The 26861-nt window shown below is 36.5% G+C and overlaps 4 protein-coding genes across 4 annotated transcripts; 1 reads left to right on the top strand and 3 right to left on the bottom strand.

The window, feature by feature from the left end:
- Nucleotides 1–685: 685 nt before the first annotated feature.
- Nucleotides 686–3109, bottom strand: eIF3k (eukaryotic translation initiation factor 3 subunit k). Its single transcript, XM_073083234.1, has 4 exons — nucleotides 2954–3109; nucleotides 2508–2727; nucleotides 1937–2156; nucleotides 686–879 (listed from the first exon to the last, which is right to left on the bottom strand). The coding sequence occupies exons 1-4, from the start codon at nucleotides 3004–3006 to the stop codon at nucleotides 728–730; spliced, it is 645 nt and encodes a 214-aa protein (XP_072939335.1). The 5' UTR covers nucleotides 3007–3109; the 3' UTR covers nucleotides 686–727.
- Nucleotides 3110–4266: 1157 nt separating this feature from the next.
- On the bottom strand, nucleotides 4267–7638 carry Tbp (TATA-box-binding protein). The gene is made up of 4 exons (XM_073082698.1): nucleotides 7206–7638; nucleotides 6977–7107; nucleotides 4949–5192; nucleotides 4267–4627 (listed from the first exon to the last, which is right to left on the bottom strand). Exons 1-4 carry the CDS (start codon nucleotides 7500–7502, stop codon nucleotides 4352–4354), a joined length of 948 nt encoding a protein of 315 aa, XP_072938799.1. The 5' UTR covers nucleotides 7503–7638; the 3' UTR covers nucleotides 4267–4351.
- Nucleotides 7639–7987: 349 nt separating this feature from the next.
- Nucleotides 7988–12763, top strand: SWIP (strumpellin and WASH-interacting protein). The gene is made up of 5 exons (XM_073083163.1): nucleotides 7988–8390; nucleotides 8827–8993; nucleotides 9433–9920; nucleotides 10041–12170; nucleotides 12300–12763. The coding sequence occupies exons 1-5, from the start codon at nucleotides 8107–8109 to the stop codon at nucleotides 12504–12506; spliced, it is 3276 nt and encodes a 1091-aa protein (XP_072939264.1). The 5' UTR covers nucleotides 7988–8106; the 3' UTR covers nucleotides 12507–12763.
- A 38-nt stretch (nucleotides 12764–12801) lies between these two features.
- Nucleotides 12802–25893, bottom strand: Prp40 (pre-mRNA processing factor 40). The gene is made up of 18 exons (XM_073083164.1): nucleotides 25689–25893; nucleotides 24745–24966; nucleotides 24267–24422; nucleotides 23204–23352; nucleotides 22184–22338; nucleotides 21663–21790; nucleotides 20973–21121; nucleotides 20345–20456; nucleotides 19838–19963; nucleotides 19402–19531; nucleotides 19028–19134; nucleotides 18539–18644; nucleotides 18234–18463; nucleotides 17610–17801; nucleotides 15499–15603; nucleotides 14722–14856; nucleotides 14262–14422; nucleotides 12802–13761 (listed from the first exon to the last, which is right to left on the bottom strand). The coding sequence occupies exons 1-18, from the start codon at nucleotides 25689–25691 to the stop codon at nucleotides 13671–13673; spliced, it is 2457 nt and encodes an 818-aa protein (XP_072939265.1). The 5' UTR covers nucleotides 25692–25893; the 3' UTR covers nucleotides 12802–13670.
- Between the last annotated feature and the right edge of the window lie 968 nt (nucleotides 25894–26861).

The following is a 26861-nucleotide window of genomic DNA, read 5'->3' as shown; positions in this document are numbered from 1 at the left end:
ATGGTATAAGATACCGTGTAACGACGACGTATAAAATCAAATAAATAAGAAAAAATGATAATTATTATATCAATGATAAGAAACGAATAATTTATTCATTCATAAACTCGCAACATCTAGCAAACAAACTAGCGTTGACCAAATAATATAGGTCAGACTTTTCTTTTTTAGGCGAATTAAATTTAATAAAAATCAGTTAATAATGCCTATGTCAACATTTATCAACATTTAATAGAATTAGGTTTTTATCGAAGTTAGAATTCGTATAAATTATCTCTACATTAACACTTCTTGAACCTCAGAGCAATTCTTAACACAACCACTATAAGGTAGGAATATGATTAAGGTAAATGCCACCGCAATGAAACTAAGAGTTAGATCACCGTGAAAAAGGCATTTAAAAATAAAAATGCTCTAGAACGCATCAGCTTTCATTTTACCTATTTCTGGCTTATCGAAACTATGCTGCTGTCTTACTTAGGATTAACACCGGTGTTTATATAGGCTGCATTAATAACATAATGCTTATTTCATGGTATGATTAAATACAATATTCTACTAGTGTGTGAGTGATACAAATACAAGGTTTTATATTTTATGTATAGAATACTATGTTTATTCTAAAAATAAAATTTTTAGAATGCTATTTTAAATTAACAGCAACTTTATAGAAATAAAAATAATATCAAGTTATACAATGTTTTAATGAAAATTAAATCATTAAAATTTACAAAAGTGTCATCAGTGGGGCCAGATGATCAAACTCAATCTTTTCAGTTATATTTTTCGTTTTAATATTTTCATCTTGATTGGCAATGAAAATCAAATCACCATCATCCCTCCATCCATATTTTTTCACCCAATAATTTAAAGTGACATCTGAAATAAAAATAAAAATTAAATGAAAAAAACAACAAAACAATGCTTCAAGTGCATTGATGTAAAAGTTTACAAACTGACAAAAATTGCAAAGTAACCTTTAATAACTTTAATTACACTATGGAATCACCAAGCTAGATTTTTACCCTCAACTATACAACTACTATACTATTTCCATTTCTTTATTTTCTCGATGACAGATTGACGCCCATGTAATTTTATGTTGTTAACGTTAAAATGTCACACAAATAATACTGTACTTCATGGACAGGTAGTGATGTGCTACACATAATGATTACTATAGGAGCTATAACGATAAACGTAACATGATAACAGACCCGTTTTTTTTTACAAAATGTAAGAAACTAAACTACTGCCGGATACTTTTGTACAAATTAATTAACTATAATATTATATTACATATACTGTAAAATAAGTAGTTATAGGTAAGTTCTCAACAACGAAACGAAATAATTATTACGACAGGTAATCTTTATTTATTTATTTTAATCAAAATTTGATGAATTGTTACTGTCAAATATGCAATCGATGTTATTGCTTATTTGGTCACAACACTACAAAGAACTGTCATCGAGAAAATAAAGAAATGGAAATAGTATAGTTGTGAAAACATTGCCCATTCATATGCCTTAATACTCATAGGTACAATGATTATAGCATTGTGAATATAAGAATCTAAGTACAAAGTTCCATATATTATAATATTGGTAGCTATTGTCAAGTAGACCTTATATCAACAATAAAAAAAAAATGGAAATAATATACATTTAGCCCCTGGGTGAGTTATTAACTGTAACATCAATTTGTTCATCCAATATGCCCTCAATTTTTGGCACTCTATTGTAACTGTTTTTTTTATTCAACAGTTATGATAAGACTTTAACACTAGCTAGGAGATATTCAAAAATAAATACATATTCTTTCCTAATCAGTTCATAGTGAATTTGACATGTTTTAAATTTATAAAAATTTCGAGACACCAGAATTATATGTAACTTATACTGGCAGTGACAGAAAAATAATAATTTATACATACCATCTATACCACCCAATAGGTTTGCAAGATTGTTTTTGTCAATAGTCTGGAATGTGATCCCCACTACATGACAGACAAACTTTCTGATGGAATCGTGGAAGCTACTAATGCGGTTGCAGAGCTCCGGCATTTGGTGCACTCTGTTCCAGAATTGGGCGAAGTCACACTGCTCCAAGATGTCAGCTAGGTATTTAATTTGAGATATTGTTTCATTTTCAACCTGGAATGGAGTAAAATCAGATTATGTAAGTAGGCCTCATCAATCCTTCCTGTATCTACATGTAATAGCAACATTTGAGTGTATTGATTCACTCTATACTATAAGTTACTATAAGATTAAGGCAAAATAGATCAGATACCCCGAAGTAATATCAAATGCCTCATTAGTTCTGGTAATGATGGAAAAATGTAAAACATAAATATATAACATTCTGTTTGGTCAGGCCATAGATTAGTCTATGGGCCAGGCCTATACTATTTTATTAGGCTTAAATAAGATAAATCTTGCTTTTAAAATATGAAATTAGTGAATTTTAAAAAGTAATAAGAAAAGTAAAATAATAATATTTACCACAGACTCGAGAAGCAGGCATTTACACAAAGTAAAATCAGTGTGAGGGAAGTTTGTTAGAGCCTTCAGTAGGATCTGGCACGTAATATCGGGGTTGAACTTTTCAGGGTTAACCTGGTACAGTTTCAAAACTGCTAAGTTTGCTTCTAAGTCGTATGTGTTTTCTCTCGATTGCATTTCTACATATCGCTCTAATGTCTGAAGATTAGCTGGGTTGTATCTGCAAAAAACGAATAGTTAAAATAGGAACATCATTCATTACGTTACAATCATGCTTGTTTAACAAAATATTTATTTAGCACAAAACAAAATACAAAGTTTCTTATGTAAATTATTCCCATATCGTTAGTGCAAAAAATTACAACGTAAATGTATTTAAAACAACAATATTTTGTATGTTTGGAATGTTTGTGAGGTTAGAAAAACAAGACGTGTAATGAACATACCTTTCGATACTCTTTAATATGTTTGCAACAGTTTGTCGCATAGTTTCAGCCATTTTTATATAAACAGAAATTTACGAATGCTGAATTATAGAAATATGTATAATCCCTTTACATAAAAATAGTAAATAAGAATTTCTTGTCTTTCTACTCAACGTAATGCTAGTTTATGCTAGCCTGGCTGCTAGAATAGTGTTACTAACTCTAAAAAATCCTAGTATTACTATACTCTTTTTTGTTTCATGCTGGGCTCCACGGCTAGGTTCAATATCAATAGTCCCTAAAATAATTTTACCACGGCTATTTGACAGTGAATAAAAATCGCCCAGACCAGTATGTCGTCAAAATTCAGGAATTAGGTATTCATTCTAGTGTAAGGAGTTTTTAGGAAAAGTGAAAAGTCGTACTTATTTTATTTGTCAATAAAATTAAAGTTTTCACATTATTAAGAGATTAGTCTAAGATATATTAAATATCTCAGAGTAATTATTATGATCATATTCTGAGGTTAAATATTGATAGATATAAACATTAAATTTTTCCACTTGGGTAGTTTTGATAACCTAGCAACATTATGATGGCCTGTGACGCCCTTGCCACACGCAACAAATGTTAAGTGGCCGAAAATGGAATTACCGTCATATTTTTACATTACCGCGGAGTGTGGCCAGTGTTAAACCAAAGAACTCCCATGAAACTGGAATTTGTTAGCTAATGTTTTAAATTATTATTAAAAATAAACAATTGTTGTTTAAGTGAAAAATAATAATATTTGTAAGTTCATAAAATAATTCATCTTAATTATGTAGCTTATATTTTCAGCTGTCTTTCTTCAGATTTTTATACAACATGCATAGAACAACATGTTATAAGAGTAGTATACGAGCATGCACTCCAACTGATGATAAGTGGCTACTGCCTTAGGAGTATAGGTGTTCTGTACTACTGCTTTCCATGGAAAACTATTATCATCTACAGATAAGATTGATTCTGCCGCTTGTAAAGATTGCCACTATCCCTAAGGATTAAGCTGATGGGCCTTAGAAAAGTATGCTTTCCTTACCACACCCTTCAAACCAAAACACAGCACCGCTTAACATTGCAGATAACAGGCAGAAATAGGTGCGGCTATGGTGCCGCTGGATTCGAACTACACAGGTTTCTACCACCTAAATGATTTGAATTTGTATGCAATATATCGTACACAACATTAATAAAATGCAGGCAAACAGAATGTGATAAACTATTGTATGTGATTCTTTTTTTATTTTGTGATGCATAAATCCAATTTTCTATTTTAAAAATTAAACAAAAAATATGGTGAGATTTAATATTTTTATTAAAACAAAACTTATGACCTTAGACCTACTTAAAAATAACTTACATAGAATCTTTATTTTGCTATTGCTTTTTAAAGCTTTTTAATATGGGGTATATATTATCAAATGCTTCATATATTTCTTGGCGTACTTTAGCACCGGTTAACACTACTTTACCAGACACAAAAATTAATAATACAATTCTAGGTTTCACCATTCTATAAATAAGTCCAGGAAATAGTTCAGGCTCATATGAGCTGAACTGACAATGGGTTAAAACCAGACCTTCTAGACGAATTGGAAATTTCACATCACAACTGCCAACCATATTCTGGATTTTGAAGTCTAAAAATTTTGCCTGAAAAAAGAAACAATTATAAAAGATTAGATCGAATATGGTTGTAAAAATTAACAATTATTAACACAAATTATATTTTTACACAACTGTGTAAGGTCATGTTTTTTTGAGTGTGGATATGTTATGTCTACACACCCTGCAGCACAAACAGCATGACAGATTTTAAAGTATGCAATATTGTTAAACTAGTCTAAATTGTGAACTAGTCGAAATTGCGAAAGGTGATTTGCCAGCCGTTGCAGCATATTTTTAAGCAGTTGGCTTTTGTGTCTATATAATTATGATACATATCACTAAGGCATAATTCAAAAGTTTACATACCATAAATCCTAGTTTCTGAATAATTCTTGCATATTTTCTAGCAGCCAATCTCGAATCCTCTTCACTTTTGGCACCAGTGCACACCATTTTTCCTGAAGAGAATATTAGTGCAGTTGTCCTTGGCTCCCTTATTCTCATGATTACAGCAGCAAATCTCTTTGGGTTGTATTCTGCGTTACGAGCATGAAGGGCAATTTTTTTCAAATCAAGCTTACAACCAAGATTAACTGTAGACACAATGTTTCTGAAAATAAAATAATAAAGATCAACTTATATGTATTGTTTTTTAAGTTATATATTATTAGGAATGTATAAGAATGTAGAATTAATATGGAAATATATAATAATAACTCTTTCCTGATATGTAGATTTTCCACGCAAGCAGCATCCCTACCTACAAATCAAATCAAATCAAATCAAAATTTTTTATTCAAAATAGGTTCTTTACAGATCACTTTTTGAATGTCAAAGCAACTACCACCACTTCACAAGGTGTTTCGTTATGGAGAAGAAGCGGCGAAAGAAACTCCATAACACACATCTTTTAAAAAAAATGTTTTTGACAATGTTAACTTAACGTAATGGTACATGAGGAGCTGGAGCTAATTCAGACCACACCGTTTTGTCAGTCAAATAATCACTTACTTTATAGTACGCTTTTTTACATAGAGTTAGTTTGACGACATGTTTAAACTTTTTTTCTGTGAGATTCAAAATGTGGTCGGGTATTTTATTGTAGTAGCGAATACAGTTGCCCACGAAAGATCTAGCCACCTTACATAATCTACGTTTAGGAATTACTAATTTATTTCTATTTCTGGTATTAAAGTTATGGTGGTTACTATTTTTTTCAAACATATCAGTGTGTTTTCTTACATACATAATATTTTCATAAATGTATTGACTATGCACCGTCAATATATTAATAGTGGGAAACAGTTCTCTTAGGGACTCACCACGCCGCAGACTATATATTGACCGTATTGCTCTTTTTTGAATAGTAAATATAGAGTCTATGTCAGCAGCACTGCCCCACAGTAGAATGCCATAAGACATAATGCTGTGAAAGTAACTGAAATAGACAAGTCTGGCAGTGGGTATGTCTGTTAACTGTCTAATTCTTCTGACTGCAAAAGCTGCAGTACTAAGTCTGCTGGACAAAGCAGAGATGTGGGGACCCCACTGGAGTTTAGAATCAATGGTAATCCCCAAGAAAACAGTTTCATTGACGAATTGCAAAGTCTCACCATTTAGAGCGACATTCATCCCCGTACTCCTTACATTTGGTAGCATAAATTTAATACATTTAGTTTTATTAGAATTCAAGAGTAGGTTGGTACACCTACTGATGTTAATTTTCTAGCTTCTATTACATATACAGGGTTACTGATAATTCGATACATTCCCTTGGAGGGGTAAAAGTAGAGCTCATTTGCAATAGATTTTGTCATTAAGTACCCTAGCCGATAGTGATTTGTTTTTGAGATATTCAAGGCTATACATATTAACGGCTATTATTTTAATAATTTGTACAACACATTCCATACATCCTTTTTATGCAAACTCACTCTGAAGTGGAAATAAAAAGGGTTGTTGTATCGAACCCTAGCAAATTAACCTCCATAACGTAAAGTTTAAGAGTACTACTACAGCGTATTGTTATTTTAAGGAAGTGTTGCGATGTTAGGTATAAGATTATGCACAAAAATAGGATCAAAATAGGACATTCACTTAGGAACATTTTATTGTTTGCCTGAAATCGGTATTTAGAAATAAAACACAAAAACTTGAATATCTCAAAAACAAATCACTATCGGCTAGGGTACTTAATGACAAAATCTATTGCAAATGAGCTCTACTTTTACCCCTCCAAGGGAATTTATCGAATTGCCGGTAACCCTGTATATGTGATCATTGTTTTCACCTAGGAAAGCACATAGTAAGTACAGTCAAATGGTCTGTATGGATGTTTGAGTGACTGACCGATTTTATATCAACTATTTATAAAAATGAAATACAGCAACTCACTGTAATTGTGGTAGTATTCCTGGATCAGCTGAATGTGGGGTCATTGGAGTCATAGGGGCAGGGCTACCCTGGCACATCATCTGTTGGCTGGCTAGACTAGCACTTGTTATCAATGGAGACATCATGTTTTGCTAAAATCATGAATAAATATTACAAGTTTAGTTATACTTTTTGGAGGGAAAATCTAATATAACTTATCACTCAATATAAAACATTGATATAAATGTACCGGCGTTTGTGGCTGCATCATCTGTTGGGGTGTCGCGTAACTAGCAGTCGGGGCATACGTGTGCATGGTTCGTTGAGGCGTTCCCATGAGCCCAAATCCAATGAGGGGAGAAGAGCCCAATGAACCCAACGAGTGCTGTTGTTGTTGTTGCTGTTGTTGTTGCTGCTGCTGTTGTTGTTGTTGCTGTTGCTGCTGCTGTTGCATTGCATTTGGCAATATTTGCTGGTCCTCTTCTGGTTGATGTAAGGGTGTCCCTATTCCCGGGATATTGTACGGACTTGGAAGCATTTGATCCATGATTGCTGTGTGAACCTCAACTTTTCTGTTATAATTCTTTAAACCGTATCAGTATTATTTTAATTCTAAATACCTTACATTAAGTCAAATACGCAAAGTAAACGAAAACCATCAACATTCAACATCAACCACCCGCTTGTCAAATTGTTAGAATTAATGTCAAGTCGACTGTCAGGCGAGAAATCAGTTTGTTACAGATAAATAATTTTGGACGATCTAACAGCATGTTCGGATTAAACAATGCATGCCATATTTTGTAAAAAGTATGTTGATGACATTGTAATAATTTTGTATAATAGCAATCATAAATACGGAAATGGTTCTTATAATAAAGTTCGGTTAAAAACAAGAATCCAAAGAAGTAAAAGTAAAATACTATTTTTGTTATTCTGTCAAATGTCATTATTTCAAAGCCGTAAAACACCATTTAAAAAAAAAAAAAAAAAAAAAAAATCAAATGTCATTAGTGTCACTCAGGACACTCAGAGATTGTCGAAAACAAAGTTGTTACTAGCATTGAGCAATTTAAAATTATTTTTTTTCCACTTTTCAGTACTTGTTAATGTCTATTTGACCGACAAATGGTTCAAACTTTGTACTAATCATGAGAAGTGACACAGAGAAAGAAGCAGGAACTTACATCCTCCGAAATTATGGCCAGTTTTTCAAAAAACAGTACCAAGACTTTATGTCCCTATCTGGACACACCCACGGCATATTGGAAGAAAACAAAACATTTACACCTATACAAGTTGTAATGGCACCAAGTGAAGCAACATCAGTCACAGCACTTGTAGCATCTGATAATACTGTGATGACAAAAGTTTTAAGTGTATTGTCATCATTATGCGTTGAAGCAACAGCCTTAAAAACAGAAGCACTTGAAAAGTTTGTAATTTATCTTTTACTTTAATTGCTTAATGTATTAGAGTGTACCTAAATGCTGTTACATGCAATTCATATGACTTATTTAATGGTGACAGAATAAATTTACAAACCTCATCGAATGCTAGTTACTTGTAAACAATAAAGCTTCATGAACTGTCGTCAGATATTTTGTACCAGGTGTACATAAGTAAAAAATGTTGTTAAAGCAGATAATCAATGGTTACCTTCTGAAATTTAAGTTTAAAATATCTTGAACTTATAGAGGATTCAAAGAATGACGAGAGCTATCAAAAGTATCAGATTGAAATCAGACTCCTTTTCATGTACTAACATATCCGCCTACATACCATATATTTAATCATATTCTGATTTTCGAAGGTCCAATGTCAAGTTATGATGTGATTTTTTAAGTAAATTGTATTCATTCATTTTTCAGGCATTTTCCTTTTTTATCAGTGTATGATGAATATTCAGACAGCAGTGTTCCTCTTCAAATGGAATCAATATGTCAGCTGAGTGCATTCACTACCCGCTGTAATGATATTCTGCTGAATCTGTGCTCCCAAGTGTTTGCTATAATCAATGAAGGAATTATTAACCTAAGTAAGTAATGTCTCAATATATGTAATACTAAATATGTACTATGTTTCTTAAGATGGTATTTTCATTTCATTACTATATTAGCATTCTTTTTTCCATAAGATTGAAGGAACAGATAATAAGATTATAGGTAGTTACTGCTGCGCTTGGACATTTATTATTTACTCTGGTATATAGATGTGGATACATCTTAAAAAAAAATAAGGTTTAGATTAATTGATGGTAATCTGTAAATAAATTGGTAATGACAAATTTGTTCGTACCTTATTTCTTGCTTGTTTCTCAACTGTTTTTTTTTTTTTTATTTTTTCTCTGGTTATTTTGGTAATTTGATGAGATTTAGTGTTATCAATAAATGAAATTTCCTGATTATGGACCACTAGTCAATGACAAATAGGTTGATAATAATCATTCTTACACCTGTCTGTTATCCTTTTTACAGATGGCATTCAGTGGCATTATATCATCAACAACATTGGGGAGACATTTACAATATTGGTTTTACTAGAGCATCTGATAGCACACTCTACAATAATATCCAATTGGAATAAATACACAAAAAATCTAAAATCTTGTTCTTCACCAGAAAGTCTTGATTTTTATGATGCTCAATTGAAAGCAATGATGTCAGCTGTTGATACTATTACACACAAGTTAATGAGTGATGACATTGTACAAAACTGTCTTCATACCCTATTAACCATTAGAAAAAAGGATTTGTCAGGAAAAAATATTTCAATGATATCATCAGAATTTACGAATTATTTAAAACAAGCCATTTCAAATCTTGATAAAATTGTACAGGAAAGACCCAATCTGCAGAACATGTATAAGTGCATTAAAATAAATGCATTATATGTTCTGAGCACACATATTTTTGGAAGTAATGACAAAAAAATGTTCAAATCACTGATTGAATTAAATACAAAGGTAAGCTTACCTTTGTAACATCATAATGCTAATTGTTCTAATGTTATCTCTCATTTGTTTCACTTGTCTTGTGTCTCACTTGTTTTTTACACATACAAACATTTTTTTTTTAATTTGCAGGCACATAGCATTCCTGTAATGGGAACTGTTATTTGGTTTCCAGAACAATTCCTACACAGACATGTACCATCACAGTGTAGTAATTACTCGAAACTTGCTCAAACCATGCTAAGAACGAGGCAAGCTTACATGAGCAGTAAAAAAGTGTCCCTGGCCAAGGATGTATTGAATCTGCAGAGTGTATGTTCCTTTTGGATACTAGATGTAGAAGAAATATTTTCAGCTAACAACAAACTTAGTGCTGCAGAAATGAGCCATCATGCGAAAACTATTTTAGATGGTCTGGAAGTTGCCTCAAGTATAAATTGTTCTATATTGACATTTGTTAATTTACATTTCTCTTTGGGGATTCCTTTGTCCAAAAACATGTTAATATCAATATTTGATGTGGTTGACATATTGAAGTCGCTAAGGGATGCGGTAAATAGAAATTACGACCAAATAATTAACTCAACCACCATGATAACACAGCATTTGATATTTCAAGCGGCATCCTCAATTTTTGAAGTGAAGAAAACATTAATGTGTGATAAGAAATATGCCAACAAAAGACTAGATGAACTAACTTGCATTGTAATAGCAGAACAAGCTATAAAAGGTGCAGCAACGGTTGAACGCAATATAGCCACTAATGTTGCTCTCAGTTTTATTCCAGAAACAACATATTTAGAGGACAGCTACAGTAAACTTGGTATATTGCTAGAAAAAGTTCAAACACTCTCAAGTTTCACAAAAAGCATGGAGCAATATTGTAACTGTTCATGGATGTTATGGCATCAAAATATATTTCCAATTTATTTTGAACAAAATTTCAGTAACAATATAAATGCTGTCAGATTAAAATATTTCTTAATGGTCTTGGAAGACTGTGCGATACTGTTGCACAAAACCGACGCACAGTTCGGGAGAGACAAATCTTCAGAATTTATCGACAAGATAAAAACCTTGGTAGATACTAATATATTGAATGAAATCAGTCAAAATATAGAAACAAATTTACGTTTACATATTCACTCGCACTTACAACTTGATGTGGTAAATCCATTAGCGTTTGAAATGATAAAAAAGATATTGCTTGCCATCAATGTGTTTAGAATTCAGAGAATGTACATGGCAGTTGTGCCATCAGTTGAACACTATTTGTCCAAAACCTACTATAATTTAACAACTGTGGTTCTATCGGATTGGAAAACATACGGTGAAATGCGTCAAATGGCGAAACTAAAATTTAATCTCTCTACCATACAAGATAATTTGCCCACACAAACATTGGAACAAGGTTTGGATGTGTTGGAGATTATGCGTAACATTCACGTGTTTGTGGCTAAGTATCAATACAATTTGAATAACCAGATTTTCATTGAAAAGAGCAGTAACAACAAGCATTTAAATACGATAAACATACGACATATAGCTAATTCTATTAGGACACACGGGACAGGAGTAATGAACACCACAGTCAATTTTACATACCAGTTTCTAAAAAACAAATTTTATACATTTTCTCAATTCATGTATGATGAACAAATTAAGTCGAGGCTAATAAAAGATATGCGAAACTTTAAAGAAAACGCTAGTTTACTTGGAAATATGTATTCATACAAAAATGCCGAAAAGTTTAACAAAGGCATAAAAGTTCTGGGCCTGGCCGAAGATGGACAAAGTTATTTAGACTTGTTTAGAGAACTAATAAGTCAAATTGGAAATGCGATGGGATATGTGCGAATGATACGCTCCGGTGGCCGACATTGCTGTGCTGATGCAACGGCATTTTTGCCAAATCTTGAAGAAAAGAAAGTTAAAGAGTGTAGTGAAGAAAGCAATCTTGGAAGTATAGTGATTGAATCTGCAGAAAATTTCGACGAAAATATAAATGGTCTCATTTCCAATTTTATTCAAGGAACAGAATATTTCAAACTCCTTGTAGATGTTTTTGCACCTGTTTTTCGAAACCCAAAAAATGTTCACCTGAAAAATTTCTTCATAATAATACCACCATTGACTTTAAATTTTGTTGAACATATGATTCTATCTAAAGATAAGATGTACAAGAAGAACAAGGTTGGCGCTTCTTTTACAGATGATGGTTTTGCTATGGGTATAGCTTACATATTAAAACTTTTGGATCAGGTATGTATTAATGTTATTTTACCAATTAACCCTAATATATAAACTCGAAATTAATCAATATAATATCATTTGGTATAATAATAATAATATCATGTTGGTGTTTATAGCATTTAAAATGTTTTTTAATAGGATTCAAATTTCGAAGCACTTCACTGGTTTGATTCAATTTGGAACCATATAAAAAATGAAAAACAGACCATCGAGGAGCAGAAAAACAAAGGATCGCCCCAATTACAGCAAGCCTTGGCATTGACAGAGAAAAAAATTAAAACACTAGAAGAGGAATATAAGTTATTATACTATAGTCTGACAAGTGCCAGAATATTTTTCAGATAGTTGTGTTATCATCACAGACCTTGGTTATTACGGTTAGAGTTTGAGAACCACTGAAAGCTTGCAACTGAGCAAGCTTGCAGCTTACCAAGAATGATATTATCGATATTAACCATGTCGGTGGCAAATAAAGTTTCAAATTACTTGACCATGGTAATTTGTTTTTATGCTGTGTATTTGTTATGTATATTTCACTATAAGATTGTAAGAATTTAATTTTGATATTCATCAATTAGTTTAAATAAATAGTTGAATGTCCACCTCTTTGTCTTATTTGTTCAGGAATTAAAAAAAGGTATAAGAATATCACAATAGCACTATATTTGTTCTTCTAAAATTTATTGGAACAAAGTAGAATCTATACTCATAGGTACATCTCCTATTATTTTATACATATCTAATTAAAAATTTCATTGTCGGTTTTCCTAGTCTAATATACAGTAAGTAATAATAAAATTATGGTCTATTTCAAAAGATGTCAAGTAGATAGAAATTGAAGACAAATAAAATGGAAGTAACCCATTTAAAACAAGTTTTAAAAATTGTAATTTTATTCGAAGTTTACTACGTCCACTAGGTAGTATTTATATTTGTGGTGTTATTTTAATATAAAACACATTTTTAACAAATATTAAATGACTATTATTTAACTAATCTTTAAAACCACAACTAATTTACATTAAAATTTGCAGGGACAAATTATTTAGATATTTAAAGTATTACTTTACATTTAAAAATAATACCGACAGTAAATTTGGTTTTAATACTTAATCTAGGAGAACAAACAATGGTGCAGATTTATTGAGATTTATCATTCCGCATTGCATATGATTGAAATACACACTGTATAGCATTTTCTTATATTCCACAAATATTTACAACACCTTTTGTGAATTTCTAATGTCATTTTAATGCTAAATATATTTATATAGTGTTCCGTGAACAACACTTCTAAAACTATGAGCAACGTTCACCAAAGTAAAAGCAACACCACGCACGATCGCAGCACACTCAGTCGGACTGGTCGCGGGATTCCGCGGGCGAGTGCCCGAGGGAGGGTCCCGAGGAGTGTCCAAGGGATTGTCCCGAGGAGTGTCCGGGCGAGGGGCTGAGGGCGGGCTTGGAGCGCGGGTAGTCGTTGAAGATGTGTATGTGCGTGACGCGACGTCAGTCCGCCTCGTGCTCGTGCAGCTGCGCCAGCAGCGCCGCGCGACGCGACTCCAGCTCCGCGTCGCTCCACACCGCCGAGCTGCCGCTCCTGCACCACACAAGCACAACCATCATTATTCAATCGCACACTAGCCTTGAGTTTTAGCGAAAATATGACTTCTTTGCGTAAAATTTTAGGGCTGAGGCAGAAATGTCCCATTTTTGCTTTTTTACACAATGAGAACAAATATCTAGCACGCTGATAATTAGATACTATGTAGTATCTTATAATCAAGCCCAGACAGGATGAGTGTATTTACAAACTGAGATTTGCCACAGATGCACTACTACCACCGAGTATCACGCAGTGAATAAGTATCTTCTTAACCAAACCCTACAAACCTGAACACAGCAGTGCTAGACGCTTGTTATAAGGCAGATATAAGTGTCGTAGTGATGTCTCTAGTATCAAGGGTTCTACCACTTGTACCATATGTAACTTACTCCATTTAGGGCAACAATTTTACCTTATATGTATCACGAATGCGTGTGGAGCTTTTGTTACACCTTGTCACAAATTAAAAAAGGTGGTGTAAGTGACATGGGTACCTGTCCTTCTTGTCGCGCTTGTCCTTCTTCTTCTTGGGCTTGTGCGCGAGCTCGGCCAGCTCGTCGTCGGGGCTGCCGGGCGCGCTGCGCTTGCCGCGCCGCGGCCGCCGCGCCTCCGCCTCCGAGTCCGACAGCCCGCCCTCCTCCGGCGTAGGTGACTTCTACCACACAAAATACAACATTAGCTCATTACTACCCCGCTGTTGGGTGTGAGCTCCTCTCAGGATTTTTTAGGAAAACTTACAGCTAGTACATAGTGTAACATAAAATCATAATACAATAGCCATTTAAAAGTTTCCACATATAGACTTAAATTAAATAACTTAATAAGAAAAACAAGTCAGAAGACAACAAATTAATAACAATTGTAATCCAAATGAGTTGGTAAAGAAATATTAGTTAGCTTAGATATTTTTAACGCGGGTGAAACCGCGGGGCACAGCTAATTAACAATATTTACTGGCACAGGGGTGTGCTTGCGATGCTTCTTCTTGGATTTCTTGGGTTTGCGGCCCTCTTCTGAGGACACAGAGGCGACGCTGGGCACCGGAGACGGCGAGCGCGCTACGACTGGTGATGCCGACCGGGACTTCGACTGTAAAGTTAAAGCGTAAATTTATTTAGGTGAGCTTATTTGGGCTTGGCAGAATCATAGAAATTCGCATCACCGACGTGCTAAAATTAAAATAAGGTATGATAAGTAGTAGTAGAAAAAAAATATAACTATGCCAATATTGAAAACATTATTTGTACGAGATTTGCGCATCTATAATTGTTATTTGAAGTGCAGCGATCTGAAAACCAGACATGAATATAATATTAAAATAAATAGAACCCATCCTCAAATTTGTCTCTTACATTTGAGGATGGATGGATGGTAAACTGTAATCAAATGGGTAAAATGTGGATGTATTAATTTTGAACCAGACCGTTTTAAATGTTAAATTGGAAAAAAAATAGTACATTACAATACGAGGACGAAAAATTTTTTTCTGACAAGTGTGAGTTTGCAGGCCGAGCCGCAGGCGAGGACTGCAATCACACGAGTCAGAAAAACATTTTTCGTCCGCGTGTTGTATAAAATTTTATATTACGGGGTCGGAAATGGGGGTTTTGCGCACGCGAAGCGTGCGTAAAACGTCCATTTACGCACGCCGTGATATAAAAATAGTTTTTACTTGTTATTAATAATGTAGTGTAGTATGCGTAAGTAGTGTAGTAGGCGTAAAAATATTACCAGAGAAGCCGAATGTGAACGTTTCTTCTTCTTAGACCTCTTAGACTTGCGCGGCTTCGGGTGGTGGTAGTGCAAACAGCTTTCTTCTTGCTCGTGTTGGAAATCCTGCAAAATAATAACATTATTATTATAAACACTTATATTTATTGAATATATTACTGCTAATTATAATTAGTTTTAGCGTTATGAGTCGTACATTTTAATACGACACAACATGCGAGTGCGACACATTAAACAAATACACGTCGAATTTGGGTTTGATTTGAATAATTCGTTATCAATTTCACACACACCACCACAAAATGTTAACCTTAACGAGTAGCGAATATACCTATTTACGTACTCATATTCGCAGCTATACATACGTATGCCAGATCTCGCGAATAATTGGCCCAGTTACTCGCCAAATAATGAAGAGTATGTAAACACTTCGTATGAGGGCAACATCGTTTAATTCTCGCTTAAAATCCTACACCCTACAGAAGACGGAAAAGCTTGCCGAGTGTCGAGTACAGCCGCGCCTGCTCGCCGGCGCCGGGCGAGCGTGTGCGCGGTACCTTGTATATGCGCGCGCGCTCGTCGTCGTCGGGCACGAGCAGCAGCGCGGCGGCGGGCAGCAGCGCGCGCGCGGCGGCCAGGCCGGCGCCGGGCGAGCGTGTGCGCGGTACCTTGTATATGCGCGCGCGCTCGTCGTCGTCGGGCACGAGCAGCAGCGCGGCGGCGGGCAGCAGCGCGCGCGCGGCGGCCAGGCCGGCGCCGGGCGAGCGTGTGCGCGGTACCTTGTATATGCGCGCGCGCTCGTCGTCGTCGGGCACGAGCAGCAGCGCGGCGGCGGGCAGCAGCGCGCGCGCGGCGGCCAGGCCGGCGCCGGGCGAGCGTGTGCGCGGTACCTTGTATATGCGCGCGCGCTCGTCGTCGTCGGGCACGAGCAGCAGCGCGGCGGCGGGCAGCAGCGCGCGCGCGGCGGCCAGGCCGGCGCCGGGCGAGCGTGTGCGCGGTACCTTGTATATGCGCGCGCGCTCGTCGTCGTCGGGCACGAGCAGCAGCGCGGCGGCGGGCAGCAGCGCGCGCGCGGCGGCCAGGCCGGCGCCGGGCGAGCGTGTGCGCGGTACCTTGTATATGCGCGCGCGCTCGTCGTCGTCGGGCACGAGCAGCAGCGCGGCGGCGGGCAGCAGCGCGCGCGCGGCGGCCAGGCCGGCGCCGGGCGAGCGTGTGCGCGGTACCTTGTATATGCGCGCGCGCTCGTCGTCGTCGGGCACGAGCAGCAGCGCGGCGGCGGGCAGCAGCGCGCGCGCGGCGGCCAGGCCGGCGCCGGGCGAGCGTGTGCGCGGTACCTTGTATATGCGCGCGCGCTCGTCGTCGTCGGGCACGAGCAGCAGCGCGGCGGCGGGCAGCAGCGCGCGCGCGGCGGCCAGGCCGGCGCCGGGCGAGCGTGTGCGCGGTACCTTGTATATGCGCGCGCGCTCGTCGTCGTCGGGCACGAGCAGCAGCGCGGCGGCGGGCAGCAGCGCGCGCGCGGCGGCCAGGCCGGCGCCGGGCGAGCGTGTGCGCGGTACCTTGTATATGCGCGCGCGCTCGTCGTCGTCGGGCACGAGCAGCAGCGCGGCGGCGGGCAGCAGCGCGCGCGCGGCGGCCAGGCCGGCGCCGGGCGAGCGTGTGCGCGGTACCTTGTATATGCGCGCGCGCTCGTCGTCGTCGGGCACGAGCAGCAGCGCGGCGGCGGGCAGCAGCGCGCGCGCGGCGGCCAGGCCGGCGCCGGGCGAGCGTGTGCGCGGTACCTTGTATATGCGCGCGCGCTCGTCGTCGTCGGGCACGAGCAGCAGCGCGGCGGCGGGCAGCAGCGCGCGCGCGGCGGCCAGGCCGGCGCCGGGCGAGCGTGTGCGCGGTACCTTGTATATGCGCGCGCGCTCGTCGTCGTCGGGCACGAGCAGCAGCGCGGCGGCGGGCAGCAGCGCGCGCGCGGCGGCCAGGCCGGCGCCGGGCGAGCGTGTGCGCGGTACCTTGTATATGCGCGCGCGCTCGTCGTCGTCGGGCACGAGCAGCAGCGCGGCGGCGGGCAGCAGCGCGCGCGCGGCGGCCAGGCCGGCGCCGGGCGAGCGTGTGCGCGGTACCTTGTATATGCGCGCGCGCTCGTCGTCGTCGGGCACGAGCAGCAGCGCGGCGGCGGGCAGCAGCGCGCGCGCGGCGGGCCAGGCCAGCGCGGGGTCGACGTTCGCGTCGGCCAGCGCCCACTTGAACGAGCTCTCCAGCTTTTTCTGCGCCTTCGACTCCTCCTTCAACTTCTCCTTGTTCTTCGCCTCCGCCTGCACAGTGTCACACACGATTAATAAAGGTGGTATTAGTTGCTTTAGAAATTAATTACAACATTTGGGAAAAATTTCGTGATGAAAACTACACACCTCTTAGGTGTTCTTTAAGAAGATATCTAAGAAATGTATGAAGTTTACAAATTCGCAAAATGGCCTGGTTTCTCCTCCCTTTGAGACTAGACCAGTGTTCAACAGCAAAACAGTAATTGTTTGAAGATGAATAGAAAGAAAGTCACTTTAACAAGACATACAATCCACAGTAGTAATGCATGAGTGGCCAACTTAAATCAGAACTAAGAACTCCAATCCTAAGTCTAACCTAGCCAAAACTAATTTATAATATTTTGACAGCTAGTGATTATATTAAGTGGTGGTTAATCTCAAAGAATTCTTACATTATTTTTATTACAACGGATAATGACGCACCTTTTCAAGCAAGGAATTATAGGTGAGCTTCACATTGCCAGCATCCAGGGAAGCAGACTTGCTATCTTCACACACGACGGTCGCAAACTCTTCAAATGTCGTATCAGGCTTCACGTCGAATTCTTTCTCTTTCAGAATTTCCTTTATTACTTTCTTCTCATCGTGGAAGCGTGCCTTTAAGTTTTCTACATAGAACTTGAATAAGTCTAGTGGAGTGGAGCCGCTTTGACCTAACAAATATACTAATTAAATTAGATTTACAACAAGGTGTTACAAATATCACACAATATTAAAGAATTTCATACCTAGCATAGCAGAGAAACGCATATCAGCAGAGATGACCGGATAGAGCTCCACCCACAAGGACATCGATGTCAGTTTGCCCTCTTCATGTAAACCATCCAGTAAGGCCTAAATAAAAAGAAGTACCAATAGAAAAACAATAAATAGACCTTAAGGATCAGACAAAAATTAAAGTAAGAGTTTTTTGTGCAGAGTACATGCGGTAGTGTTTTTATTTCTTTAGTGCCGATATTTCACCTATTTTATAATTTCATTGATTTATTAATACAAGTGATTCCAAGTATCGGCACTAACGAACTTAAAACACTATCATGAGTAAACGTTCGAAAATATAAAAAAATCATTGCGCGATGATATCGGCCTAAAATGTTAAATAAGTATATAATGAGGCCATTTTTTAAACCAATTCTTGTAACTTATATTTATGAAATATTTATACTTATATAAGCACGCGACACTACGTGTGAGACGTTAGAAATTTAAAATCTTACCAAGAAATTGTCTCTATTTTTCCTCTGTTGTCGCTTGTTCCTTTTTTTCACTTGTTCCCTTTCTTGCAAATATTCCGCCTCCAAATTTCTTATGTGTTGTTCAAACACTAACAACAATCAATTATTTACATTATTACATTAAAATCCACACACAAAAAAATACGCGACAAATAGATAATCTCTCTTCTTTAGGAAATCGGTTGAAAACACTTAATGAATATACTATACTACTAAACATAAAAAACGATGTACTGAGGTTAAATAGTTTTATACAATGGAAAATATTATGCCACAAAGAGAATCAGTCCCATAACTCAGCAGCCTACAAATGAGACTTACTGACATATAAATAAATAAATGTAAGTCATACATACCTATTAACGCATCTTCTTTGTCCATGCCCAGCAGATTAACATCATTTTTAAAAGCAGAGTTCTCTAGTAGCAACACCTGCGCTTCACTCCACGTACTGCTGTATGTGATTTCACTCATGTTTTCCAACACCTATATCATTCATTACATTAATGAAAAAGTTACAACAATACATAGACTTAAAGTAAATATATTTACAGATGTGTCCTTTAATTATATTTGCTTAGGTATGTATTGAAAGAAAAATAATGAGCATACATTATTAGTGAAATCTATATATATTTCATGAATATATCATTTCTTATATCAATTCTTGTAACTTATACATATGAAATATTTCATGCAATCTATATAGATTTCACTAATATTGTAAATATATTGCTTGATAAATTTATGCAATCTATTTACTATGACATTATCAAAATTGCAGTAACTTACTTGGGCTAACATTTTCATATTTCTTTTCTTCAAAGTTTTCGCTTCCTCTTTTTCACGTTTAGCGATAGTGAATATACAATCTTCATAAATATCGCGACGATCTGATTCGGGGACGCATCGCCAAATCTGGTCAAAATTAATCATTTTAAATTATCTCATTTGGATTGCACATACTTATATAGTAATTCCTAATTCCTTCGTATATACGATAATTACATAAAAAACTTTATGAAATAAAACTTTTTAATGTATAGTGCGTGTATTCTATTATTTTAGGTTTCAATTTAAACTATGAACACACAAAAATAACTAAAAAATTGCCTGCATGATATATAAATAGCTTCGAATTTACACCTAACAGAGTACAGTAACAAATATCATGCTAATATTTAATTACTTTCTTAGAACTCATTTCAATTAAAGTAATCAAAGATATTTTGTCACTGTTATTTTTAAGAGTGTTGCAAGTAACATTTGTCTTCATAAAACATATTTCAGTCATCTTACCTCAAGGTTATTAAACATTTCCTCACATTTATAATATTTAGTCAATGACGTTACACGGTCACAAGTCAGCAGGAACTCTTCCAAATTTTCTCTATTCTTTTTTGTTTTTAACCTAAAAAAAAATAACCAGAGTAAATATCCAAATATTTATGAATGTATTTCATGAAACTAGCTGGCACTCGCGGCTGCGCTCGCGGTCATAGGTCGATGACAATAGTTTTTGCTATTACTCTGAAACAGTACTTTTTTCGGGATAAAATGTACCTGTAGGCGACGCACTATTTGCTTATTTATATTATTATTTTAGCGCAGAAGGTTTTAATGTATTTTTCTTTTAATACGTTCTTATGTACCTATATTGTTTTTTCTATGTCATTCCTTCCTTCAAACGTTGTCATTAAATTTTCATCGGTTCTTCTGGCTTTTTCTATTAATGTTCCTCAAAATTCCACTAAACCCTACTTTTCTACATGCCTATCACCTATAGTACCTATGTCCTTCTCTGGACCCTTGTCAACATGTGAACAAAATTTCATGACAATCAGTTTGGTAGTTAAAGAGTAAAAATGTAACAAACAAACTCACTCTCGCATTCATAATAATATTAGTTAGGATGAGAATGTCCTACCTCTGTTCCTCTCTTTCATCCTTCAACTTCTGTGTCTTGTAAGCATTGAAAGCTTGTTTCTTCTCATTGAGTTTCTTAAACGTCGCATAACGAGGATCTTTTGAAATAATCTTCACACATTGCTCCCAGGTCGCATTTGACGGCACATTCTGTTTAAATTTATTTTTAATATCAATACAGATTAGTTAGTTAAGGATGTCAAGACATACATGAGCATGTTACAATTTGAAGTCTAATTTTATATTGAAGACACTGAGTTTTTATAGAAAAAAGTGCTCAACTGCTGTAGCATAATATTAGATAACTCTTATTATACTTACTTTCATATCTACAAGAAACCATACTTGAAAATTATTATTATGTACATATCATGTATAATTATTGTATGGTGTGGTAGTATTACATATTATTTAATAAAATGGGGGAACGTATTTCTGCCTTAAAACAGCAGTGTCAAGTACTGCCATGTTCTAGTTTGATGCAAATGGCGAAGAGACATTGTTCTAACCTAGTCCTCAACACAACCATGACCAACCTCAGATTGATTATGTTCATTGATCACAGTTCCGACTTACCATCAGATGGACTGCATGCTCTTATTCTACTTCAGTATAATCCAACATAAGGATAATTTCAATATAAAAGAATATATACAATGTGTAAGCTACAAAATAAAAACTGAATACTCACTCTGTCTTTCAATAGTTCTTTAAATGCTTCAACTGCTTCTTTTTTGTCTTTATACTGCAGTTCAGGTAACGCATCAGAAGATTCTGTGCCATTAGTTTGTGGGGGTACTGCTGACTCTTCAGGCTTAACTGTAATGATAAAATAAATAAAATAACTTTCATTGATTACTTTTTAATTGTCTGTATAACAATAAAAACATATAGACTTATTAATGTAGAGTCCGCGCCAAACTTCTAGTCCGCTCTAAATATAGAAACAAGTCGCGTCGCAACAGCAAATTGTAGATATTAGCGGGACGAAGACAGCGCGGGACACCCCGGCACCCTCCACTGCTCGCTCTCGCCTACGGGTAGAGAGCTGCCTTATAGAGTACTCTTACTGTTGCTTTGCAATATGTGCTTGTAGTTGTGTTGGACCTCATTGGCTCTCTGACTACACTGGCGCGCAAGACTAGAAATTTGGCGCGGACTATCCCAATATTTAAATATATATTCAATAACGTAATATGACCAATATCTTACTTTCATCGGGTATTGGTATAGAATTTGTGAGGGCAGGATCGATGGAGGCTAACGTTTTCGCCATGGCTTGATCCAGCGCCGAGCTGCCGGGCGTGGAGATGGCCGGCGACGCTGGCAGCGGCACTTCACCCGGCGGCACTTCTATACTTGCTGTTCTATAATGCATATCCACATTTTGTAACGAAGTTCCTTATCGCGCGTTGCGAAAGGGGGCCAGATGGAAAAGAAGCAACTTCACTTTTTGCTATAGTTGTAAGCCGTGCGGCGTGCGCGTGTTTCTCTGTCTGTCTCTCTCTATCATAGAAAGCAAGCCAGTTATTTTCGTTTCGTCTTTCTATTTCGCAGTGTGGTGTCGCGACGATTATTTTTGTTGAGTGTATACAGGTTTTTTGTACATAATAAATAATAAAAAATAACAACAAATTACATTATATTTGTTAATAATAAAAAAAAATATTATGACTTAAAACAAATAAAATTTTATTACAATTCCTTCACTAATTCATTGAAAGGAACTTCGTTCCATTCGGGTGTCCCTTAACACCTCTCATCTTTTTATTTTGTATCTTTATATAAAGGGTTTTTTTCAAATGGGCGTAGTCAAATCCGAAAGTATGAATAATGTGAAGTATGAATTTTAGAAATTTACCTGTTATACTGGCTGGGAATTGAAAGATTTCATTTTGGGAAAAAAACACACTGTACACGTCAAATTCTGATAAAAGGCAAATTAAAAGAAAATGTATTAAGTAGTAAGAAAATAAATAAATGGCAGCAATCCACATTGAGCAATCCAGGAAGTTCTATATCTGGACTTATGGTGTGTTCCTATTCCATTTGCTATTCTTGTAAGTCAGTTCAGTAATAGTCGAATTTAAAATTTAAATCTCAAGTAGTCTTTTATTTTACATTATAACGTCATAGAAACTTCATAGAAACAGGAAACAAATAACTTTACATCAACACTTGATCGCACAACTGTGATAATATTTAAATTTTTTAAAACAACTGAATATTTACTGAGCAGCTTCTTCGGCAGCAATTTTATCTTTTATTTCTTGAAGTTCTTTTGGAATAACCCAACTTGATTCCTTAGTGTCTATATTGTGATAGTACACCCTACCAGCATCTGTGGTGTACTCTTTCCAAACACAGGATGAAAGTAATTTCTGTAAAATAATAAAAAAAGCATTTGAATATTCATTTCATATTAAAATATTCATTCCTATTGAATTTTTGAAGGTGGTAGCACACTTTGTGGTTCGACTCCGGCGGCACCACCGCTACACCTATTTCTGCCTAATAACAGCAGTGTTAGGCGCCGGTGTGGTAAGGGAGACAGACTTTTCCGAGGCGTTCCAGCTTAGTCCTCAGGGGTAGCGGCGCATCTGTGGCCGACCTCAGGTAGGAATATCTAATCCTATCTGGGGTTGATTACAGATGTCCATGGGCGGCAGTAGCCACTTACCATCAGGTGGACTGCATGCTCGTCTGCAACTCTTATATTTAAAAAAAAAAAATTGCTAAACATTCAAGTGTTTTGGTGCACAAATGGAAGCAAAGCCATAGGTCATACCACCACACATATTTGACATATTTTTACCTTATAACAGCAGTATAAGTGCTACTGTATTTTGATTTAAAGAGTCCTCACTCTCCCTGGTACCTCTACCAGAAACACAGAAAGGTGCTCCACCTTCTCAGGATTGCAATGCATCCGAAGCCAACCTTATGTAAGATTTAAAATTTACTTTAGATGTTGATGAGTGGCAGTGCCACACCAGGTGAATTGCATGTTCATTTGTTACTTCAAAATGATATGTAAATGTTAAATGATAAAAGTATTATTATTAAATTATTATTATTAATTGAATTCAATTGTATTTAAATAATTTATAAATTTTAATGATCATAATACTTACTAATACTAGATTTGCATTCTTACTAACACACATGAATCAATGTAATCTATTAAATCAAATTAAATTTTTAAAAAAGATTGTGTTATGGTGAATAGTGAATGGCAATCTGAAATCTTTTAAAACACATCTTTAGTATCATAAAAACAAACTAAGCTGTATACCTCAGCCGGAGTCTTCAGGTCATCTGGCTTTTCCCAAAGACTTTGCTTTGTCACCGAGTTGTAATAATATGTACGTCCATCTGGAGCTTTGTGCTCCGACCATGGGCTCGTTTGATTAGCTAATGGGGATATTTCTGGAGCAGGCGCAGTAAGTTCCTTTAAAAAAAAATTAAAAGTTATTTTATATACATCTAGTTAGTAAAATTCAATGAAAACCCATATTTTACTAGCCTTAAATATATTGATTGTGTTTTAGATTATGGATGACACAATGTTGTAAATATTTTTTTGAACTGAGATTGATGTTATTTCTGTTATAGTTTTTGGATTAACGATGTGTGATGGTCTTTTAATTCTCCAATAATAGCTTATATGTAAATTAAAAAAAATGTATATGGTATAAATTATCTTTGAAAAATTATATTAGGCATTTATATTCAGTGCAACATGAAAGCAACAATATGCTCATTTTACTTACAGCTTTAAAAGGTGGAAAGCCTGGTGGTGGCATAGAGAAAGGTGCTAATAGTGGTGGAAATCCCATGGGGGGCTGCAAACCCATGTTTGGTGGCATCCCAGGAACCGGTGGCAATGAAACAGGTGGTGGTATAGGGGGTGGTATGCCCCCCATCATGGGTGGAGGCAGAAGTGGCCCTGAATTTATAAGACCAGGTGAACTGGTCCCGGTAGTAGGAGTATCCTGAAAATAAATTAACAGTATTTATAATTATAAAGCCATTTTTGTTTTAAAAATATCCATTTGAATAAAAAATGATGTTACTTGAAAATAAAACACAGGTATTAATAAAAACTGTTATTGCATACACTACAGAAAGTGTATTATTTTATTGAATAAAGGTAGGACTCGCATTGTGTTTGTAATTATGGATGATATGGAAGAAAAACCATCACTAAAACTTGATGGCATGCAACCATATTTTGACTATAAACATCTATAAATTTCTTATACATAGAGATGGAAAAATAAATAAGTATTTTATATATATCTTTATGTTTCAATCACTTTTGAGGTGGTTAAAGTTATCTTTCGAAAACAATGTTATTCCCACCCAGAATTAACACTTGATTCCTTAAATATGAATTGTGAATAATCAAATTGCATATAAAAAATGTATATTCATTTCTAGTCTCAATTAATTGCCATTCTGCAGGAGCCCACCAATCCGCGTCAGAGCAACGTAGTGAAGATACTATGAGACCTTCCCCTTTTGCAGAGAGACGTGTGGCCCGTAGTGAGACATGAAAGCATCACAGCCTCTCAATCTGATTTTGACTACATGTCAAAAAAAGTCTGCGCGAAAATCATACTAAAAACATATCTTTGCAACATTAGAATCATCTCTACTCTAAAATAAACCGAAAATTCAAACAGAGATTGAATAAAATTGAAAGCAAACTTACCATCGCCGGCTAAATATCGGTTTGATTATGTATGTAATCAATCTGTTATAATAAATAATATATATTCATATGAATTACATAAAGACAAGCTGTAGCTCATAAAAAAAATGATAATATTGAATACTATAAGTAAGTAGCGTCCTGCGATCTTATTTAGCGTGCGTGCACCATTGCAACAGAATATAGGTGTTGATTTGAACTGTCAAATGGACATTTATCTATTTAGTGACAATATTGACATTGACATTTTATTTAAAAGTTGTCGATGATCACTTATAGGGTTACCCTACAAAAAACAATTTCGATATAATGACGTAACTAGACTTGGTCCTAAAAGCATAAAATGATAAAAAATGGTAACTATTTATGGCAAATATCAGTGCGGTATTCATCATTTATTTTCAAGCCTTCATGTACGAATTTTTAATTTCTCCAAAGATTGTTTCCAGGGTAATGTATTAAATTGACGCCCTCAAAAACTACAACCTAGGTTATTTATCAATAAAATGGGAATATTTTGACATTAATATTAAAAATTCGTAATTAAATGTTAAATATATATAATAATAATAATTTTAAAATTTTCAAAAAGTTATAAAATACCCCTTTTGAAATAAAATGTCACTATAATGTTCCTAACATTGTTCTATTTTTTTCATGTGAGGGAAACCCAGCCCTGGAGAGGACCGATAGGGGCCTGGTGTATACAATAAATACATTCATCTGGTGTTTATGGTGGTATACGACCACACATACCGCTGTCCTTCCCGGGGTCGCTTGCCGGACGGTTCGAGCTCCAACTATTGGGACTACAGAAACAAACATTATGTTCCCTGCCACACGCAGTCAATGGTGTGTCGGAATATACACATGCAGTATCGTATGATCAGAGTAAATAATCTTTTGCTAATCATAGGGATATCGTGCCCACATTCAACCTTACACGCGGATACATAACCCTCTAGGAAATGCTTCCTTTAACATTAAAAAGGGATGAGTCTTTGGACTTACAAACTATATAATACGAAACCTATTATTTATTACTAAGTATTTCTCCTATATAGTCCTCTCTAAAGCGTACTCGCAGGGAGCTTTGTGTTCGCAAGAAGTCAATCGTATAAATAAATACTATAATTTATTTTCCCTACTGGCAAGTGGCAACCCTAATTCTAA

The sequence above is a fragment of the Epargyreus clarus genome, unplaced genomic scaffold (genome assembly GCF_041222505.1).
Source record: "Epargyreus clarus isolate Ecla_fem2 unplaced genomic scaffold, WU_Ecla_fem_2.2 ptg000018l, whole genome shotgun sequence".
Lineage (NCBI taxonomy): Eukaryota > Metazoa > Arthropoda > Insecta > Lepidoptera > Hesperiidae > Epargyreus > Epargyreus clarus.
The sequence above is the reverse complement of the archived record's forward strand: the minus strand, read 5'-3'. Positions and strand labels throughout refer to the sequence as shown.

Bases quoted from the DNA above. Each gene is read 5' to 3' on its own strand.
- eIF3k (XM_073083234.1), bottom strand. From the start codon at position 3,006: ATGGCTGAAACTATGCGACAAACTGTTGCAAACATATTAAAGAGTATC. The intron at 2,728-2,953 runs GTATGTTCATTA...CGTTTTTTGCAG, and splicing joins ATATTAAAGAGTATCGAAAG to ATACAACCCAGCTAATCTTC. The intron at 2,157-2,507 runs GTAAATATTATT...ACTCCATTCCAG, and splicing joins GCCTGCTTCTCGAGTCTGTG to GTTGAAAATGAAACAATATC.
- Tbp (XM_073082698.1), bottom strand. From the start codon at position 7,502: ATGGATCAAATGCTTCCAAGTCCGTACAATATCCCGGGAATAGGGACA. The intron at 7,108-7,205 runs GTACATTTATAT...TCATGATTTTAG, and splicing joins TGATGCAGCCACAAACGCCG to CAAAACATGATGTCTCCATT. The intron at 4,628-4,948 runs GTATGTAAACTT...TTCTTTTTTCAG, and splicing joins TTCAGAAACTAGGATTTATG to GCAAAATTTTTAGACTTCAA.
- SWIP (XM_073083163.1), top strand. From the start codon at position 8,107: ATGAGAAGTGACACAGAGAAAGAAGCAGGAACTTACATCCTCCGAAAT. The intron at 8,391-8,826 runs GTTTGTAATTTA...TTCATTTTTCAG, and splicing joins AAAACAGAAGCACTTGAAAA to GCATTTTCCTTTTTTATCAG. The intron at 8,994-9,432 runs GTAAGTAATGTC...TCCTTTTTACAG, and splicing joins TGAAGGAATTATTAACCTAA to ATGGCATTCAGTGGCATTAT.
- Prp40 (XM_073083164.1), bottom strand. The intron at 24,423-24,744 runs GTAAGTAAAATG...TTTTTTTTAAAG, and splicing joins GCTTTCCACCTTTTAAAGCT to GAACTTACTGCGCCTGCTCC. The intron at 18,645-19,027 runs GTAAGATTTTAA...CTTTTTATTTAG, and splicing joins AAAATAGAGACAATTTCTTG to GCCTTACTGGATGGTTTACA.